General features: G+C 41.1%; 1 protein-coding gene across 2 annotated transcripts in view; it reads right to left on the bottom strand.

Moving 5' to 3' along the window:
* Positions 1-21,141, bottom strand: part of LOC128873055 (uncharacterized) — a 30,344-nt gene that overhangs the window by 3,612 nt on the left and 5,591 nt on the right. For both annotated transcript variants that reach the window (XM_054116327.1, XM_054116329.1), the window contains exons 3-8: positions 9,169-9,480; positions 7,786-8,010; positions 7,072-7,380; positions 6,212-6,511; positions 5,173-5,478; positions 3,815-4,117 (exon numbers count right to left, since the gene is read on the bottom strand). In XM_054116327.1, the coding sequence (XP_053972302.1) occupies positions 3,815-4,117; positions 5,173-5,478; positions 6,212-6,511; positions 7,072-7,380; positions 7,786-8,010; positions 9,169-9,480 (1,755 nt within the window). The remainder of the gene's footprint in view (positions 1-3,814; positions 4,118-5,172; positions 5,479-6,211; positions 6,512-7,071; positions 7,381-7,785; positions 8,011-9,168; positions 9,481-21,141) is intronic.

Here is a 21,141-nt window from a genome sequence, read left to right as displayed (position 1 = left end):
TAATAAAAAACGAAACTTCATTTTCAAAACGTAGCTTGCGCAACTGTAAACCCAATCTAGTTTCGCCGTTACGATTATGTGCAATAGACGCAAGTTTATTCATTTCCCTGGTTAATGTAAGCTTACCGCGTATTGCATAATGTCTTATTGCGTGTCATCATCTTCCACCATGTAGGTTTGTTTCTGAATATTCACTTCCGGTTGCAGTAGAAATGACATGGAATCACAATCCGTCCTAATCTCGCTATATTGTACATACAGTGTATACAACCGTCTAAAATGTTCAGTAGTTTTACGATTTAATTCTCGAACGACCCATTTTCTGTTTTTTTTTTCTAAGTCATTATACCTAACGGCAGTGATGGGCAAAACCCTAGGTTTCGAATAAATCTGAAGTTTGCTGATATGTTTGTCTCGTTTTCTCTTTTGAACATTTTCCAGAGGAAGAAACGAGACAAACACATCGGCAAACTTCAGATTTATTCGAAGGTTTTTGCCCATCTCTGCCTAACAGCATCTATTTTAGAGTAGATCTTCTGTTATTGATCATTTATATTTGCACGTTATAGATATAATTCTATCAAGAAAATAGTTTCCCAAAAAGGTTCACAATAACAATTGCTCGATGATACCTTAGGAAACCATGGAATTACGGTACGCTTCAACTTGAATAAATAGAATTCACACGAGCAATCAGTTTATTGGCCGATCCCTTATTCGAATAAAATTGCGTCGATCACTGGTCAGGATCGAAGATTCAATTAGATCCTCCCAAGTAACGCGATCCAGCCGACGAGAATGTTTTCTGAGAGCACGTCCACGCGAACACTTTCCCTGTCGAGAGCGGCTTTCGACAATAAATAATACGAAGAATGACAAGAAATGCAGCCAGAGCGCTCGCGAAAAGACTCATACTACGATACGTTTCGCGTACCTAACGCGGCTACTAACTATGCTAAATGCGAAATCATTTGAGCGTAGACCTGCCGTTGAGCATATAAATAAGAAAGGGTGAATGACATTTAGTGATAGATGTTATTTTACGAAAGGTGCGTATTGTCGAGCGTATCCAATAGATAAATGTACGTCAGAGATCGAACCATTGTCATGGGCCTCGAATTTATAGAAAATATATAATTACGAAATATGCGTGTTCTCGTTGTCAGGTCAAGGTTTGGTAACACTAATGATTTCTGTACAAAGAGCATTATCATTATCTTTCGTCTTTGATTAGTGGAGTCATCGGGAGGGCTTGTCTAGTGGATTCTGCCTTGGGGGCATCCGCTATTAATCATCCGAACAGTCTGTTGAAACTAATTACGTACTAATACGCGAACTGTTAAGTAATTGGAGATTGTTGAAAGGTTTGATATTGCCACGTTCGAGACAGGATCTACTAGATAAAACACTCTTGCCAGTCCTACTAGCAAATTCGAGATGAAAAGCAGCCCATGCTCTTTGTAAAAATCTGCTTCGATTAAAATACGCTTTGTACAATATCATTACAAAATAAGAATCTTTCTTTTCGAAGTTTTAAGCGACCCATTCGATCTCTGAGAGGCCTTATCGACGAAGGAAAGACGTTCGAAAGGTTTTGTACAGCAAGTACAGAATTAGAAACACGTATGCTCGATGAACGACAAACAAGTTAATCGTACAGGTGTAGTAATTGTTATCGATGGGACGATCATGCCGGTTATGTTATTCAGCGTTCCTTCTAACGATGCATCTGATCTCAAAAGAGGATGGAATTACTGATCGTTAGTCCTTAGGTTCTGGGAAGCCTCGAGGCGTAACGATCCGATCAATCTTTCAGCGTCGATTTGCTGAGGGATCGCGGTGAGAAAAACAAAGACAAAAGCGCCGGAAGAATGATAAATTAAGAGAATCTAATGCTAATAAATGCAAACGCTGCGTCGCAAAGAGGAAGAATTCTCAGTTACTTTCCTCTTTTTCCAAACGTGGCGGAACGAACGCTGAATCGTGCTAGCGGGGTGGTCCATAAGTCGGCAAATTGTTCTTATTATTTTATACTTTACAGGCCTACTTAACCTATCCTTCGGTTATCGACATATAAATTATGAAAGGTGTAATCATCGAATAAATTATATTCTCGGTTTCCATTAAAAAATTAGCAATGCCTTATAGACCAACCCCCCAAAAAGACACCCCTTAGCGATCCAAGTTTTTAACGCACTGAGATTACCAAGTCCATAGTTTACAAGTTATTCTACGTATAACAGAAATATGCACATATCTTGTTGTTTTTTTTTTTTGTATGCTTGAAATGAGTACTTGTAATACCACGTCAAACATGGCGCCGTGCTCGAGTACTCGCTAAGGATTGATAACACTTAAAATAAAAGAACGTCTCGCTGACCATCCCACGATAAACATTGAACAGCAAGCTTTGCGAAATGTTAAAACGAACGTGTTTCTCATACGTCCGCTGCCGTGACGGTGCACACGTGGCTGATGACTGATTCCCAAGAGACATCGTTCTGCATACAGGATCGCACAGAGATGTATAGAATCGATACGAAAGTTTTAAACGTCATGCAGATTCCATCACCACCGCGATGCCTTCACCCACAACAGTCTTCGAGGAACCTAGACGCGATTAACTCCGAGTCTTGCGGTGTGCCAAGATCCGTCATCGATCGTCGATGTCCTCGCACTCAGCAACGAGCTTCTATTACTATGCGATACAAAAGTAACGTTCCTTCTTCCGATTGTACATCCTAACCCTTCACCGTCCAGATTTATCTCGTATCAGTACATTTTACAGGACTGCAAAGGGCCGAAGCTCGTCTCGTGCATTTTCCTCGTACCTGGCCACCGAATTGTCGGTGCTCGGTAAGCGTTCATCCAAGCGACATCGACCGCGAATGCTAATACTCGTCGCACGATACGAATCATGTATACGTCGCACAGAATGAGTCGCTCGACGCTGGAATCGAAATATTTCGCGAAATGCAAATGTCACGGGAAGCGGCGCCGGGATGTTTTAGGATACTCGTGTCCCAAGGGTTACGACCTTTCGTGTGGGAAAGGTCACCGTTCATTTACCAAATATGTGGTTTCCCCTGATCAGGGGGAAGTTACGACGCGGCCGCTGATGCATCGACGAAGTCGATGACTCGAAGTTATGTTTGTACACTATTTTATGAGAGACGAGGTTTGCTTGCACACGTGTTGCCATTTGTTACGTAGCATTCTCGAATCTTACGCGTTATCTTCCGTTTCTACTTCGTATAACGAGATGTCTAACAGAACTTATAAGTTTCCGCGTCGAGTCTTCAATATCGATCACGCGTTACAAAATCCTCGATCGACGTTGAAAAACAAGCCATTAGACGTATGCCTGGAGATATGCATCAGCGTATCGTCGCGGTAGTTATACATATTATGATTCCAGAGAGAGATAACACCTCGTCAACAATCGTTGCGCGTCCTTCGATAAAGAATGACGTGATTCTATTTGAAAAACGAACGCGACCTTCCTTACTCCTGGACGGTTATCCTTTCGACGCTGTCTTTCCCGTGACATCGACAGTTTGCGAAATGCTTTGGATCCTAGTATATACACTCATTCTGTACACTCGGCGTACACGTACGTTTACACTCTCTTCAGGATCTATGGCCGAACGTCGATCACGAGCGCACTCGAAGGTCCTCGCGAGACAACACTCGACGATGTCGCGACGTTGCGTCGACCACAGATCCGAGGATCGACGATTGATCGGGTCTAATGCTTATACACACCCTCACCGTGGAAGGAATGCCACGAATCCATCTCAGGATTCGATGATACCTGGTTCCAGGAGGCTCAGCTTCGCAGGCGGCGCGTCCGTGTAGTTCTGTCTGCCGCGTATCCTGGCGCCGCAAGTCCAGAGTCCTTCCTGCTCGGCCAGAGCGTGGCTCAGTCTGACGCTGCAGTCCCTGGCTTCGCTTCCGGCTGCTGGGAACTGCTTAACCACCACCGTGGTGTTCGAGTTCACGGGCGTCAACGACCATCGGCACTGCTCCACCGCCGAGGACGTCACGCACCGAAGAAGAACGGTCCCACCGGACGAGATTTGGATGTCCTGCGAGAGCTCCGAGAACTTCACCTCGTCTGAAACATCAGTTGCGCATCTGCCGTGTCACGAGGCGAAAGAAAGGGGTTCAGCTGCAAAACTAACGAATTTATGAAACCAACGAGCTTAATTGGCCTGGGTTAGTGTTCGATAAAATCCAAAGGAAAATGTAGCCATCGTTAGCTAACGATTGTCAGTGGAAGTATATTTTCGGTGGCGAACCTCCATTGGTAGCTTTGTGGTATAGTTTTGCTGGTGAATCCGAACAGATACTGTAGTACACTTTCATTAATCAATGTGATCAGACATTTCAAGTATAGTGAATTTGTACCGGTAGTATTATAGCGTGCTTTCACTAATGAATGTAAAAGGTGCGATTGTGCTACAGTTTGATTAATGTATGTTACCAGACAATCAAAAACAATTTCCTTCATTAATGTAAATGAATAACATCTAAATTCACATTGAATAGTGAAAATGACCAAACAACACCGTAGCATAATTCTCCTAGCTAACAATTTAGCACATTTCCACTAGAGAATGTGACCAGACAACATCTTAATGCACTCCAACCAGTGACTCGACTGCTTTCACTGTAGCTTCATTTAAGGTAATTGTTCATTGGAGCATTTTAACAAAACTTCACTTGATTGTTCTTTGATTAAACATGAATCATATGAACCTGTTTCGATTTAAATCGAGTACTCCAATTTTATAAAAAACGCTATCAAAATTTTGCAATTTTAACACAGCTCCTTAAGGAATATACAGATTTTCACGTGAGCTTTTTCAATTTGAATCAAAATGTCATTTAGGAAGTTGCTGAAAATAACAATCGAAATTATAAACCATTTAAAAAAGAATTACTATTATTGGCCAAGCCGTTGTAATTCATTAAAATCCAAATTATCGAGTAACACAAATATATGTGTAGATATATTATACGCAACAGTTTGTTATGAACGTGTGTGAGAGCAGCAAGACTGTACTTTAACGAAAGCTTCCAATTGTACTTTGAACACAACTATCTCGAAACAACCAGCTTAATCGCACACTTCGTTTAATCGGATCGCGGTGATGAAAACGAATTTACCTTGTTCGAAGACGGTCAGCTTGACGTAGGGAGAGGTCTGCACCGTGTTGAGGGAGCTAATCGACACCTGGCAGGCCCACTGACCCTGATTTTCGGTGGACACGCGCGACAGTGTGAGCGAGCAATCTCTCCCAAGGTCGCCGTTGCTCGGGAATTCCTGAACAACGACTTCTGGATCGTTTCCGTGAAGCGGTTTCCAGCTCCACGCGCATTTCTCGACGCGGCTGCTCGTTACGCATTTCAACGTGGCCTCCGTACCGATCGCCGCGGAGGTGTCCGTCGGCATTTCAACGATGCTGACTTTGGCTGGAATAACGAGCGAGATAAATCGATCGATTAAAGGCACGTTCCGGCGGATGTGTTTGCGCCAAGTCCGTGAGCTGTTTACCAACGTACACGACATCGTCGAATTTCACGAAATTCCGGCGCGAGTGATCGAGAATGCTCGTTGATATTCACAGGGAATTCTTTTTCAGGGAACAATTCACGCGTTTCGTGTTGATAAAGGGCTACCATGATCTAGCATTTTGGACAAATTGAGTTCTTGTAGAGTTTCTTAGAGTTCGAGGGGGTGCAGGTTGATTTCTGACCTGTGGTCAATAATCCTTGGTCGAAAGACCAAGGGCCTTCAGGATTTTATTTTTAAAAAAAGATACGCTTTATTCAAACACGAAATCCTGAAGATCCCCTTGAAAGATATTCGTAACGTCGAGAAAAAATGGTTAATAACATGATTTGTCAGCACTAAACAAAGAGACTTTTCTCAATTAAATGCAAAAATATTTTACGTGGAACTAAATTGAATAATGCATAAAGTAATTGTGTATAATGCATATACTGCAAATAAGAACTGTATACAAAAGCTTGAAAACCGTCATCTGACCAGTTGTGGTAGATTTAGTGTCGATACTTCCAGAAAACCTTCATCGAACATTTACGATGAATAAATTATGATACACAGCGTCCATTTGATAAAATCTTACAAACGACCGAGTTCTGTCACACTGGAATACCCCGTTGAGACAATCGAGTCGATTACCTGTGGGCAGGAGGCTAACAGTCGCAGGAGGTGCCCCGTGAAGGATTCCTTCCGGTGACAATCGAACGCCGCACGTCCAGAGCCCTTCCTCCTCGTATAAGATATTCTTGAATCTCACCGAGCAGTCGTGGTCGGCGTCTTTGTTCGGGTCGAACTTCTTCACCAGCAATGGCTCCTGGCTCGAGTTCGAGGCCCTCCAAGACCACTCGCACTGAACCACCGGCTTGTTCGCCAGACACCTGAGCAGCACGGACTCACCTGGCGCCACTTGAATACCTCTGGACAACTGTACGAATTCGACTGCGGAATAAAAGCGGTAACGTTACAACCTGTTGCCTGGAGAAGTCCGTCGTACGATACTCTTAACAATGATCACGTATTTTTCGTAATCTTTATGTATGAATCTCGGTATGATCTATTGCAGGCAAGATTTGCACTTTTCGCCTGTTTTCTCGGTTTACTCCGCCCAGCCCGGCCGTAACCAATGAGTCCTGAACCTCGGCGGGATTTACCGAAAAACGGCCGAAAAGTGCAAATCTTGCCGAGGATTGATGTATTAGGTTGGCGCAATTTTATTTTGAACAGAATTTCGTTGTAAAAAGAATAATGTCTGCGGCATCGTAGAAGATTTTTTAAAAGGAACTCTTGGAGTTGGTATTTTTATATAATAACGAAATGAGTTTCACGTTTAACTGTAATCATCTGTACTTTCATTTCAAATCAAAGAATCCTTTTCTTTCGTAATCCTGATGAATACTCCAAAGGTTCTCAAATCCTGGATAAATTTCACATCGATTGTGATTGAATAAAAATTCAAATAATACGAAAATGTCCTCGTTATCGTCAACGTTTTCTCTCACCTTCCGATATGAGAAACCGAATGGGATTCGACTGAGTGAACGAGGAGTTCGGATCGATCCTGGCGCCGCAGGTCCAGTAACCTTCCTGCTCTGGCAATACGTTCTTGAACTTGATGCTGCAGTCTGTGCTGTCGTTGCCGAAAGCTGGGAATCGCTTCACCTCAAGGTTCCACGGCTGGGATTGGTTCAACTGCCGCCAGGACCATTGACACTCGCGGACAGGTGACCTCATCTGGCACATTATCTGCGCTGAGGATCCTGCTGGTACCTCCACGACGTTATCGTATTTCGCAAACGCTACCAGGACACCTACGATCACGTACGTTTTCTTTTAACTCGGGCTCACCCATTGAAAAATAATTCCTTAGTTTCGAGAAATGTGGAAAAGGTTTGTGGCTAGGTCAAGGACTCGGTAATAATTTTAAAAAGACAAAAGGACACCTAAAAAAGATACTTGGCAAAAAAAAAAAATGGTATAGAATGTTAAACATGTAGCTTAATTTCAGCCAATATCGAATGTCCTGTTGAATTATAAATCTTATAAAAAGTAGCCGTTGTTAGAAGTGATCCTGAGGCGTCTTTTTATCACTGACAATGAGAATGACGAACCGACGACTTATCCGTTCAGGAAACGACACTCGATCGTTCCATCGCGCGGAATGATACTTGATCTTGAATCAGAAGGATAGAACAGACGCAATGAACATTCCATACCCTTATTCTCATTGACGATACTCAGCTTGGCAGGTTCTGTGCTGGTGAAAGGATCGTTCGTGGAGGTTCTCGCGGCGCAGGTCCAGTATCCGGTCTGCTCGTGTTTCGTACTCGAGAATCTTACGGAACAGTCGTTGCTATTGTTCCCGAAGGCAGGAAATAGTCGTACCGGCAGCGGATTGGTAGTCGGCGTGGTTGTCGTCTGAATCACCGATACCGTAGTGGCTATAAATCACAACCAAACACAGCTGAACACGCTGCACACGAACCCTGGCAGAACTATCAGATCTAACGTGAAATCCTGATCGAAGGACCAACGTTATTCCAATTACGATGGACACGGAGATAAGCAGAAAACCAGTGACCCCGTTCGGAGCATGATCGAGTATGTATGAGACTGGTTGACGCGTTGACTGTCGTGTTACTAGAATTCTATACTCGATTTGTTCGGTACACGATAATAACATTTATTCTACGAAAGTTTTTAATAAAAACGACAGGTACGAGTGCTCGGAATATTTGGGTAAGCTTTTTATGCGAATACAAACTTGACAAACGGAGATGGAAGATACTGGAAAGATGAAGTTAGCATTCGGAGAAGACTGTGCCAATGTTGCAACAATTCTGATTTCTTCATTTTGCGTGTAATTTCGATGGAGAGGGATAAGTTTAGAGTTGTCACCGAGAAGATAAGAAATGTTTCTCGAGCTTTGTGATAATTTACAAAGCGAGAGTGAACAGGAATTAATTCCTCCGAGTGGATGATGTATAAATAGACGTCGATGATGTAAACTGTGATGATCGTGTATTACTGACACATACAGCTTCCAGATTAATTGGTTATGCGAAAGAATCACACTGCGAGGAATACGTACTTGCTGACGGACCCTGTAGCATAATGAGTCAGCTGAGCCATTTGTGTAGGGACTCGCACACAGGAGATGATTAAAAATGTTAATTTCATAATCACTATGCACGCCAACTTTATGTTTCTCACAACCTCCATCGCCGTTTCCTCGTGTTTGTAGTTATACAAAGAATTACAAAAATATTTGGAATGTTCATAGCTGTTAATAATGAAGTTCTAATGCGATAACGATAGGGATAGGCTAAAATTTATACCATTCTATTAATTTAACCACATGGAAAATGACAAATCACAAAATACTACATTCCGCACCTTGATCTCCACCTCAAGGTCAGTATTTACCCAAAAAATCGGCCAGGAATACTTAATCGTACACTTAACATCCAAAGTCTTCTCATGCAATGATTTTACTATCGCCGCGAAGGCTACTGTTTTATGGCGCGATTCGACCTTCACGGCTCGATGAACTCGTAATAAAATAAAAAAAAAAAAGGTAAGCACGATGAATGACTAACACGTCGAAGTCGCTGGGCTTTCACTGATATCCGGAAGCGGCAGATGAACGGGCGGCAATGGCTGCCAGGACCATTGGCACTCGGCCACAGGATTGGCGGTTCTGCACGCCAGCAGCACCGACGAACCCAGTTCCGTTTCCGTGTGGACTGGAGCATCCACAAATGTCACCGGGGTTGGCGGTGGTGCCTTCGTTCCAGGCAGAATGTCATCCATCGAGTGACCCTGAATCTCAGGATCGACGATGACCGTCGCGTTGCTACCGACAGCTTTCAACGTGGTGGGTTCATCGGGCTCTTCTGTCACTGGTACACCTGTGGACACATGATTGGATTTAATTATTCATTGACGTGGAGCAGTGAAGATAATTAATTGAAAGAATTTTTACGTGGAGATGCGTATTTATAATCTTTAACGGAGCACCTTTGTCTAACACTTTTCGAGTCACTTTCGAGTCGTTCGCAATTTATTATCGGGGTTTTATAAATAGGCTCTTAGAAGATTGCTTTGAATCAACTCATAGGAACATAGCTTAAAAGAATTAAATATGTATATTTAAAACCTTTTAAGGAGCGCCTCAGTCTAGCACTTTTCGAGTCACTTTCGTTCGCGATTTATTATCGGGATTTTAAAAAATTGACAGAGTCTTCTAAACGTCAAAGAAAGCCACGGTAGAAATAGCCCTGTAAATCCGAGCGAGTGTTACGGATGCCTGGTTTCAAAAACCCTCCACCGAGGAAATCGCTCGGAATGTGGTCTGTTTAAGCAACGACGCGAGCTTCGTAACCTGTCGAACACGTTTGACGATTCCAGAACTATTCCGAATTGACAGCTATCCACAATACGATCACGTCCTCCGAAATTTCCAGCTGGCCATCCACGAAACAGCTTCTCGAGATATCTCTGTAATCCTTCGATTCACGGTATCGAAATTGCGCGGGGATCGTGCAGAGAATACACACGAGCGAAAAGAACAATCAGATTTGCGTTATTTAATACTGCAGACTAATGGAACCGACTAATGGAATTATCTAAATATTTTTTTTTTGGGGGGGGGGGGGGGAATCTCAGCTACCTGTGACACTCTGCCTCGGTTCCACAGGTGTTCGAGACTTCCTTTGCGGCAGCAGTTTCGTTAAAAGTCTAACGATGTACCGTCATTGGTACCAAGGATGAAAGGGACACCCTGACAGTGTCGTCTCTAAGAATTCGAGTCGCGAAGTCCTTAAACGTCCTCCTCGAACTTTTCAGGCCTCTCCGAGTCCCGTCTTCGTCTTTCCGTTGCACGTGTGGACCTACCTTTAGTTACACCGTGATCCGAAGGAACTCAGCTGAACATATATGTAGGACACATCGGGCAGGAAGCTACGACAGTCACGTAGACAATCGCCTTGCGTCGCGCGTCTGTCACCGTGTGCAAATAGACACAGGGACGGATCGGTAATGAAACATTTTTAAAGAAAGGGGAACCACCAGAGGTTCGCCAGCGCGGTGAGGCTGTTCCGCGAAAGGAATATCGGGTAACGAAGGGCCGAGGGATTTTTTAAAAAAGCCTTTAGAATATATACTCTATCAAGTATAGACACTGTAGACGGACTAATTTGGTCATTGGGTTTAGTTTCATGCTTGAGGGCACATTTGGCGCAGTAGTACAATGAAACTCGCGGCAGGAAGGCATTTACACTTGTTTGGGAATCGTTTCAAAAACCATCATACTTTACAAAAATGAAAAATGAAGAAACACTAATCCTTAAATAATTCCGAGCAATTCTTTCGTAACTAAAACGATCTATCAAGGTTATAAACATGAAATCAAAGTTGCTCGAGATCGAACTAAGAAACCAATTACACCTCAAAGGGTCTAACGATGTCATACGGAGTGTCCTGACTACACCGACGGGTGTGTTTTATTATTAAAAAATGAAAATCCTAGAGCTCCTTCTGGAAAATCGTTCACTTTTTCCCAGAAGTCTCGTTCACGCGACCAGTACGTCCACGCGCGGTTCTCACCAGAATCGGTTCGATCATTTTTGCGGCGCTATGAATGAATTCTGGCCTACCGTACGCCAGCTGAGTGCAAAGTTTCCCCAGCAATGCAGTGAAATGTAAAGTTATATCGGCGGCTAGCGGTGTGCCCGAGCCAGGCACGTATCGCCATAAAACCGCGAGCCGATGAGTGTGTCAATGTAAAGTGGAAACGACCTTCCAGTGTCAGCGACCACTTTGCTTCGTCTTGAGGACGAGCACCGCTTGTCGTGGAGATGGCGAACGTTACGAGACAATACCAAGGACCAAGTTCGGTGGACGCGTATTACATACAGGCAGCCGTAGAAAGTATGGAACAAGCGCGGACGGTCATTCGTCGAGAGAAATTCGACCGTGATTGCTCTTGGGAACAAAAATGACCGACTTTCCGACCAATTAACAGTGCATGGCACTGATTGTGGGATGCGAGTCGGTCTGTTCGACGATAGATTCACTTCTCGACCTCAATCTCATCAAATAAATCAATTTCTGCGGTTGTTCGATACAACGGAGAGAAAGTACCGTTGAAATTTAACCCCCATTCTCTGGGTGACTTCGTTTCTCGGGACTTCAAGTCCACCTGACCCCGAAAAATCCAACACTATCGGTCGCGTGTGTACGATGGAGTTTGTTTCGATTTGTATCTCAATGATCTATCGAGAAGCTTTGAAATTCAGTACGACCACTTTTATATTAGTTTTATTAAAGAAATTTGTCCAAATTAAATGTAAAGTGTATAAATTTATTCGTTTACGTATTCATAATGAAAGATTTATTTGGAAATGTTAACCCTTAGAAGCCTGATTTTCCAAATTAAATTTAAAAAGATATCGATGTATTTATTATTTGAACAATTTCCACAGCTGACGTTTATTTTTATAACTTTTGTTCAAAAGAACATTATGCGATAGTAACATAGATACAGCCAAATGTTAAAAGCAAACCAATTGCAGGTTATCGAACCATTGCTGGTCTTCCTAGGGTTAAATGTCCACTCGCAGGAAATTCTCGATTCCTAGACCAGTACTAGAGAACACTACTTCCTTGTTTCGTGTTCCTTCTAGGTATCGAGTGCCCTCTTCGCCGAAATTTCGTGCTCACATTTGCATCCGGCATAGGCGCGAGCCGCATTTTAAAACACCTCTCGGACAACTGTGACACGACTATCATCCTTCGTCGTTTGACTTCGCGGTTGTCAGCCGTGAGAATTATTGCATAAGATAGTATCATGCGCGCAGGTGTTGCTACTGAATGTATTAATAGACTCCTCGAACCTAATTCATCTGTTGGGCGTGCATTTTTCTTTCAGTCTCTTCGAATCGTTTTCGTCTAGAGAAAGAAGATAACTCGCTAGGACCAGCATTAAACACGTTGGTCGTTCCAGAAATGGGTGACAGGACTTCTCATTGAGAAACTAAAAAAATTCGAAGGTGAAAAGAAATCTTGTCGAGATTAAATAATTAAATACTAGGAGATGTGTTACGCTACGTAATCTCTTAATACTCTCGAAACTAAATTTTAAGTTAAAATTTTTACGAGTTCGGCAGCCAATCTTTCTGGATCTACTTATGGAACTCGCATGTATTTTAATTTTGTCAAGTGTGAACAATCAATTTTATCGTAATATTGCAGATTTATATGGACGATCGATGCGTAAAGAGAGTCTTGAGAGAAGAATGATTCGGAAAACGAAATGGAGTAAGGGAAAGATGAGATTCGGACAGCCAAAGCGACCGTTTACTTTCTTATATACACTTTCTTACTTTCTTCGTCGCGTCCTTGATACCTTGCCACGTAATTTCCGATCGTTGCCCGACGCGATTCATCGGCGTTTCCGATTCATTCTCAATGTTCGTGTCGGACATGAGCACAGACTACCTAATGTTGCCTCTAGCAATTGACTGCCTTCAATGAAGGGTGTCCAAAGAAGCATCGGACCTCGATTAAAATACTTCACGTCCTTTCGGTGAAAGTACTCTGATAAAGAATGTACGAACGTAGAAGAATGTAACCAACTTGAACGTTTCTTGCTATCAACAGTCTATCCTTCGTTAAAGTTCGAATTTTAATGACTTATTTTCAAAGAGGTATCTCCTAAAACAAAGCACTGACTTATTTCTCCATCTGGTTAAATCGTCCAAGTTCTAATTCAAATTTATTACCTATGACGAACCATCTGGTAGCTTTGTGAGTCATTTTCTTGGGGAAACTTTCATCGGAAAAAAAGATGTATCAACATCGATCTATACATCATCCAGACATTTTTTTCTATTTATTCACCATCGTTGGGTCGATTTATCGACTCCAATTTCATACTAAAAATTCGCGCAACGGGGACTTGCGAAATTATTCAACGAATTCGAATTCCTGAATTCTTGAATTACTACTCATACGTGCACCATTGACTGATTTCTCCACGTTTTTGGATCCTGATCAGCAATTAAAGGAACGGTTCTTAAAAAGCATTCGTTTACACAAACTATGCATCTCGAATTTTTAGAAAAAGGTTCATTAAAATGACGCTCGACTTTGGTGCACACAGGGACTCTCCCATCTAGAAGTTTCAAATTCTGAATAAATAATATAATTTATTAGCTAAATGAACCGTTCGTTGCAAAACGGCCTCTGAAATAAATTATTTATTATTCAATGGCCAAAAAAATGTTGTCGGTGTTCATCTTTATATTCAGGAAAGTTATTATAAGTATAAAAATTTGTGACTCTTAAATTTAAGATTTTTCAAAAACTCGAGTGAATCGGTTTGTGCAGTGAACACAGCTCATACAGGGTGTCCCAAAAATGTTGGAGGTTCTCGAAAGGGGTGTTTCGGAGGGTGATTTGACACAACTTTTTCCTTAACGAACATTTTTGGGACACCCTGTATAATCATGATCCCAGAGTGAAAATTCTAAAGGACTTCGCCAGTAAAAAGATGCTCTTAAAACGATGCCCGAGTCTGGTGCACGTTGCCAGAGCTCCATTAGCGTCTAACGGGCGACCAGCCGCAGGTGGTCCAGGTTTAATTAGGGCTTCGGTATTTCGAGTATTCGAGGTGACTCGTCCGCATCCCGGATGTATCTTCGCGGGCTTCTCCGTGACTAATTTCACAACAATGGAATCCCATCCCGGGCTTATCGGCCGTGAGACAAGGCCAGCGGTTTCTCGTTGCTCGAAGCGGCCGCGAGAAGACAGAAAAAGGTGGATTCGATCGCGTCAGGGAGGATTTCGTTCCGTAATTAAGGACGGGCCGATATCGACGCAAGCGACGGTCGTTAACCCAGAACGATGTCTCCGGGAGGACAATTAGAGACACTGGTCGATTTCTTTTCCCACGTAGAGACGTTGTGAAATTCAAAATACGTCGGCTGGGCGTCGCCTCCTCGACCGGAGGCGGAAGGAACCCAGGGATTCTCCTCGGTGACGTGCAGGACCTCGTTTATTGCGCGGAACCTGAGCTGAATATTCTGCAGCTATCGAGGTTCGTGCAGTAATTACCGTAAATGTGGGGGAGATAAATATTCTGCACTTTACATTGGAAAATTAAGTAGAGTCGAATATAGAGAAATAAGAAAGCTTATAAATAAGTATATATGGAGTAATTATGAAATAAGTCTTTTGCACTTTACATTGGGAAATTAAGCAGAGGTGACTAGTGTACTATTTTTAGTTCTCTTATTTTCCACGGAATAGTTTCTAATTATTTATCATGGTGTACGCGCGCAATGTGCTATGTTTCATATACAGTAAATACAGGAAGATCGAGTCTAGGAGACATATCTTTAAAAAAAGATAAAAGATACGATACGGTGATGCATATTTAAATACCACTCGATGAACACGATACTCAGACGATGAAATCACGAAGATATAGAGTGTGACTGTGAAACTGACTAAAAATTCAAGAATTTTTTAATTAAAAGAACGAGTTCAACGCATGATATTTACCAACTACGTACGAGATACGAATTGTTACCTACAGAGAGAACGAGGCATATCAAACGAACTATGTAAATAGTCGATCGACTGTTACATTCTTTCCCACAAGATTGTAAATTAATTTCATGCTAGAGAAGTTAAATGGGACGTCTCAAGCGAACAGCATCGGTCGAAGGAATCTATAATCGTCTCCAAACAAATATTTTCAATCATTCACTTTCACCAGGCGTGTGCTTGCTGAGATTCTTTTTCCTTCTTCGATGAATTCTCTCATTATGCGATTATAAATATTTTCATTTTCATTCTGTGCTTGAGTGTAACGTGACAAAACCACTGAGAAACTGTGACTTTTTTTTGTTTAAGCTAGCCACTGTAACATGAATATGTTTCTAAATAAGCAATAGAGAACATACATATACATATACATGTGTATATATATTACTGGAATTAATTCTGTTATGCTGTCTCTCTCGACTGAACTGTACTCTTATCACGTACTCGTGCAGAATTCGTCTCCCATCAAGTTCCCCAATGTTATTCGCAATATGCTTCATCCAATCATCATTGATGTCACTCAAGACACCTTCCACGGATTCATAAATCAATCTACCTGACAAAACGTATTCATATCGCGATTAATGGTACAAATTGACGCAGTTACCGTATTGTCGAACGACCTGAGTCACCGTTCCTTTTTAGACGATGCGTCCGCGACGTGCCTTATCTCAAAACGTAATTCAATGCACAAAACGAAATAATGCGGCTACGCAAACAGCGTGCTGTCACGAGAAAATGAAGAAGAGCGCGGCTTGGACACCTCTTCTCCGTTCCACCTTCGCCACGCTCGAGGAACGCGACGTTACGATGGAAAAAATTCTCTGGATAAAAATTTCAAAGAACCAATGAAAAATGTTCTTAGCTCTTTCGAAAGTGGGAGAAAATATTAAAGGGGAAAAATCGCACCGCTCGAGGCAAACAATTCTTAATTCAATGCTTGACTCTATCTACAGGGTTGTTTAAAGAATCGTCAACTTCTTTTAAAATGGCGATTCTTTTCTTAACATTCATGCCTTTTTAATACATTGTTAATTTCATAGCTTGGTGACTGATGTCAAGGCGAGTTCGACGACATAAGATGTCCAAATCTGGATTTCCGAGTCGTTGAACTCACCTTGACAGCTACTACGTTATGAATTTAAAAATATCACCGAAAATTTTCATCGTCCTTTAAACAGCCTCGAAGACATCACGAAACAGAATATTATCATATTCGTCTTCTTTAATAGAACCATCTTATTGGAAAGAATTCTTCTATCCCTAAAACTACGAATCCCATGTCAATTAGTTCTTCCCCATTTCTAATCCTCCTTTCCTCTCGAAAGTCTTCAAGAGAAAGTCTTTGAGAAATATTCTGGTTCCTTATCACATGCTGCACCTCTGTACTACAATCTCTTACCTGATCATATCCACTCACTTCCCACTTACTTTTTCCCTTCCCACTAAAAAATTACGGATCACTTGGGAACTAAAGAGTCGAAAGATCATCCTTATACTTTACTCCTTAGAAATATTTCGTATACATCGAAGATTATTGCTCTTTTCTTAAATAAATAACAAATTACAAGAGTGTGCCGTATTTTACGGACTATAAAACGCACCTTAATTTTTAAGCAATTTAAAAAAGAAATAACATTTTTATTATTAGATTGCTTCTATATGGCTATTTTTAAGACTGGCGGGAATTTTGAATCAAACACTGGACATTTTTATATTAATTTCGAGTATAAGACGCACCTGAATTATGAAGGCAGTTTTTCGAAAAAAAAGTGCGTCTTATAGTCCGTAAAATACGGTATATGTAGTCCAAGAATATTATTGGCGATATAACTACGCCTTTGAAATATTTATTTTGGAATCATAATCGTATCTCTGATGAATTATAGTTGGATCCAAGGCAAAGCTTGCCTGGACGAAACGCAGTTTAATTTCTGGAACATGTTCACGGTTCAAACCCGGAACACATTATTATTAAATTTATCGAAGACATGACTGCGCAGTGAAAATTCTGGAGCCGTAGTCATGTCACTAGTAAATGAGCCTCTCATTACGAAAGTGTAGTGTTATCTTCGTTCCGTGATCTAAAAGCTTTGAGAAATATCGATAAGCGGAAATAGGCTCGTCGTGTGCCTTTGGTAATAACAGATAAGTACACCTATCAGGAGTTTGAAAGTTTTGGGCACTACCTAACCAGAAATATGTATTTAATGGCCTCAAATAAACTTACATAACAACGCCCTTAAAATTATCATAATTCTTCGAAACTATTAGGTGTCCCTGTAAGAGAACTTCACAGAAATAAATTGCAATCGATCCAAGATAGAACGTCACGATAAAATCTGCACGTCCATCACGAAACAGTTGTGAAAATGGTCAGTGAAGACTCCAAGACTCGTTATTTGAATAATCACGCCTGGACAAACGTTTTGTAACAGTGAGAACACGCTCCAAAATCACGCAATCCCCTGCAATCACGATTTCTCACGCTCCTCTTCAAAACGTAATGCGTTTCTCACGCGTAAAACCCATCGCGTGCGATCGTCGAGAAACGCTAAAGCGTCTCGAGGAGTCTCGACGTCCTTCTTAATTTCTGTCGTAGCTTCTGGAATGAGGAAACGAGCGAACGTTTGCATGGGATCGAATCATCGTCGATTCATGGAACAAGTTAAGGTCAGAGTTGGATAGAGTTCAAGGAAGAGTATGTCGTCCCCTCGCAGAGAACCCAGGTACGCGTCACGCATTTTCACTCGAAAAAAAAAGGAGGAGTATGTTTGTCAGGAAACAATGACCACAGTCGTTTCAACGAAAAAAGAAAGGAACGTCGTTTTAAAGAAGAGGACCTTTACACCGTTCCATGTAATTTACATCGAGCAAATTTGCTTTCATGTAGTACAATCTTGATCCAACGATTAGATTATTTTTGTATTTCGTTTTAATCCTTATTACATTATTTTCATTTAACTTTCCTGCGCGGAGAGACCTTTGGAATGATATTTCAATTTCCCACTTTTTGCTCAGAGCGATATATCTATCAAAATTTGTTTCTTTATCCTCCTACACACGTAGAGAAACAACGTTCAACTATATCAACGAAGATTTGAGATAGTAGATTTAATTTTTTTAATAACAGACTCGGAACAGACGGGAGATGTATATAAGTAACTACAAAGAGAAAGAAATGATTGGATTAGGAACGAATGTTACGTAAAATTAAAAGAAAAAGCGTGTACGCGACTCGAGGCAAGCGAAACGATGGTATCTGACGAAACATATAAAATTCAGCGGCGTTGGATCGTAACCCAGGATCGCGCGATAGTTCCCATGCGAGGTTCCTACCCTTCCCCACGTGTTTGCATTCCAGAGCGATGTTTCACTAAATGCACGCATTGCATCGAGTTTAACCACCCTCCGCAGAAGAACCAGTTCTTTCGGGCAACGTGCACGTCGTTCCTCGGCCATGCTTTACAGGAAGGCATTGAAAAAGAATCGACAAGACTCCGAGCCCGCCGAAACCCAACGATACAACCTCGATCTTCGTTCCTGGATCGATGCTGCTCTCGATAACTGACGTTTGTTTAGGATGCTCATGCAAATTATCGATGTTCACCTGTCGGGAACGATTCTAGTTCCAGCTAGGTTCCTTTCTTTTTTATGTATATATCGCAGGGAAACGATAAAAATAAAGATTTGATCAAATCCATAAGGTAGATGATCAATTCACGGGAGATGTTAAAATAACAACTCTGTGAGGTCATTTCCCTAAAGAAAGTAAGTGATTTAATCAAATCCCTCAACTGTTTTAGTGAAAAGATGAAATAATATGATTTGATCAAATCCCTTGAATGTTTTAGTGAAAAGATGGAATAATATTGTTTAGATATTAAAAGTATTAATTTAGTAAATCATGCGTTATTAAGTGTAGAGTAGGTAATACAACAATAGTCGTAGAAACATAAATTATTTATTAATTACATTCCCTAAAAATATTCTTTCTGTTTTTTAAAATATCAGCTTAAGTACCCATTTCTTTTGCTAATTAGTCTCGAATAAATAATTTATGTTTCTATGAGTATTGTTGTATTACCTATTCTACTTTTAATAACGCATGATTTACTAAATAAATTACTTTCAATATCTAAACAATATTATTTCATCTTTACACTGAAACAGTTAAGGGATTTGATCAAATCACTTACTTTCTTTAGGGAAATAACCTTTCACGGAGTTGTTATTTTATCATCTCCCGTGAATTGATCATCTACCTTAGGGATTTCATCAAATCTCTATTTTTATCATTTCCTTGCGACATATATATGGTTTGTTTAAATTACGCGCGTCAGAAAAGAACGTGTTGCAGCGCTGAAAAACAAAACTTACTCGAAGCAATCGACACCGAACCGGCATGCAGAGATGGGCAAAACCCGAGGCTTCGAATAAATCCGAAGTTTACTCGTTTCCTTCTTTGGAGAATGTTCAAAAGAGGAAACGTGATAAACCTATTCGAAGCCTAGGATTTTGCCCATCACTGTCGGCACGTAATAAACGCGTTCACGATTTTAACAAAGTTCTGTTTTTCTTGGAATATCCAATCGATCTTTTCAACATCTAAAAATATCACACTTTTATTTGAAGTAGATATTCGTACTGTACACTTTCAGAATTTGGCGGAATGGTGAGCTAGAGGAGATATCGAAATCTCTGGGCGTTGACTTCGGACGTGAATCCAAAAATGGTTGGAGAACCTTTCCTGCAGTTAATTAACACGTTGATTGTCATAAATGAGTGGCAACGTTTTTCACTGAACAACTAAAAGAATTAATTCTGGATGTTAACTGGCAAAGAAAATGAATTTGAATAAAGCGCAAAAATAAATACCACAATAAATGTTTGATTATGTATTTTGAAATAGTATGTAAAGAAAATTGAATCACAGTACAAATTTTCAAGAGTATCAGCCTGGCAGTCAATGTGTCAATTCTTATAAAAACTTTTAGAGGACCGAAGCTTTGATCCTAGGCAACTGGAAACTAATCTAAAACTTGTCATAGTACTTGTTCCTGTAACATCACCAAAGTTCATTTACTTTCTTTAACAATCTATCTTCCACAATTAATTGTTTCAAGATATATACTTGACGTAGCGTGTTAAAGGAGAAGAGTATAGCACTCTACTACACCTGATCTACCATGTAACAGTGTTAGCAGTGGCATGGCACTGAAATCAGTCAGAAGCGACGCAGAGCTCGTCAGACCTGTGGATTCTAGGCGATGCCTCTGCGTCTCGCTCTGATTCCGTTCGCTCGAGATTGCCATGATTTCGTACTGTCGCTACGTTCTCGTCGCCGCTTCTCGGTGAAAAATCGTCGCGCGTTTGTTATTTCAACGGCACCCACTCTCGACGAAAGTGAAGTTAACGGTTGACATAAATTTTCTCGACGGCGGACGCGAACGCGGAAAAAATAGCGCAGAGAAATTGATCTAGCGTTAGGATCAAGCTTAAGGCCCCACAGGAAAATTTGAATACTTATTGATTACATTCGAGTAACTCTGCAAATAAAAGGTTTGGCAAAAGGGACTTGGGTTTTGTTTCTTAAAGAATCTCTTGGAAAACGCTTTATATGGGGAAATAAGTAAATTGAACCGACTCCCCAGTGGACTCCAAATTTAACCTAATCTTGTTGCGTGGATAATCTATTTTAATCTTGTGGAGTATTAAAAACCGATCTATACCATCTACGAGATGATCTATGCGAGTTTAATCGTATTTTACGAATAAAAATACACAAAATTATAAAAGTGTAGAGCAGAACTCAATACTCCGAACTTTTTAAATCATTATTTCATTTAACTAAGTGTTCATCGTTCATTTGTACAACTCTTTTCCACTGTTCAACAAGCTTGTACGTTTCCTTTTTATAAAAAGGAAAACTCTGCTCGAAATTCTAAAAGGTAATTGAC

This window comes from Hylaeus volcanicus, chromosome 1 (genome assembly GCF_026283585.1).
Source record: "Hylaeus volcanicus isolate JK05 chromosome 1, UHH_iyHylVolc1.0_haploid, whole genome shotgun sequence".
Taxonomy (NCBI): domain Eukaryota; kingdom Metazoa; phylum Arthropoda; class Insecta; order Hymenoptera; family Colletidae; genus Hylaeus; species Hylaeus volcanicus.
The sequence above is the reverse complement of the archived record's forward strand: the minus strand, read 5'-3'. Positions and strand labels throughout refer to the sequence as shown.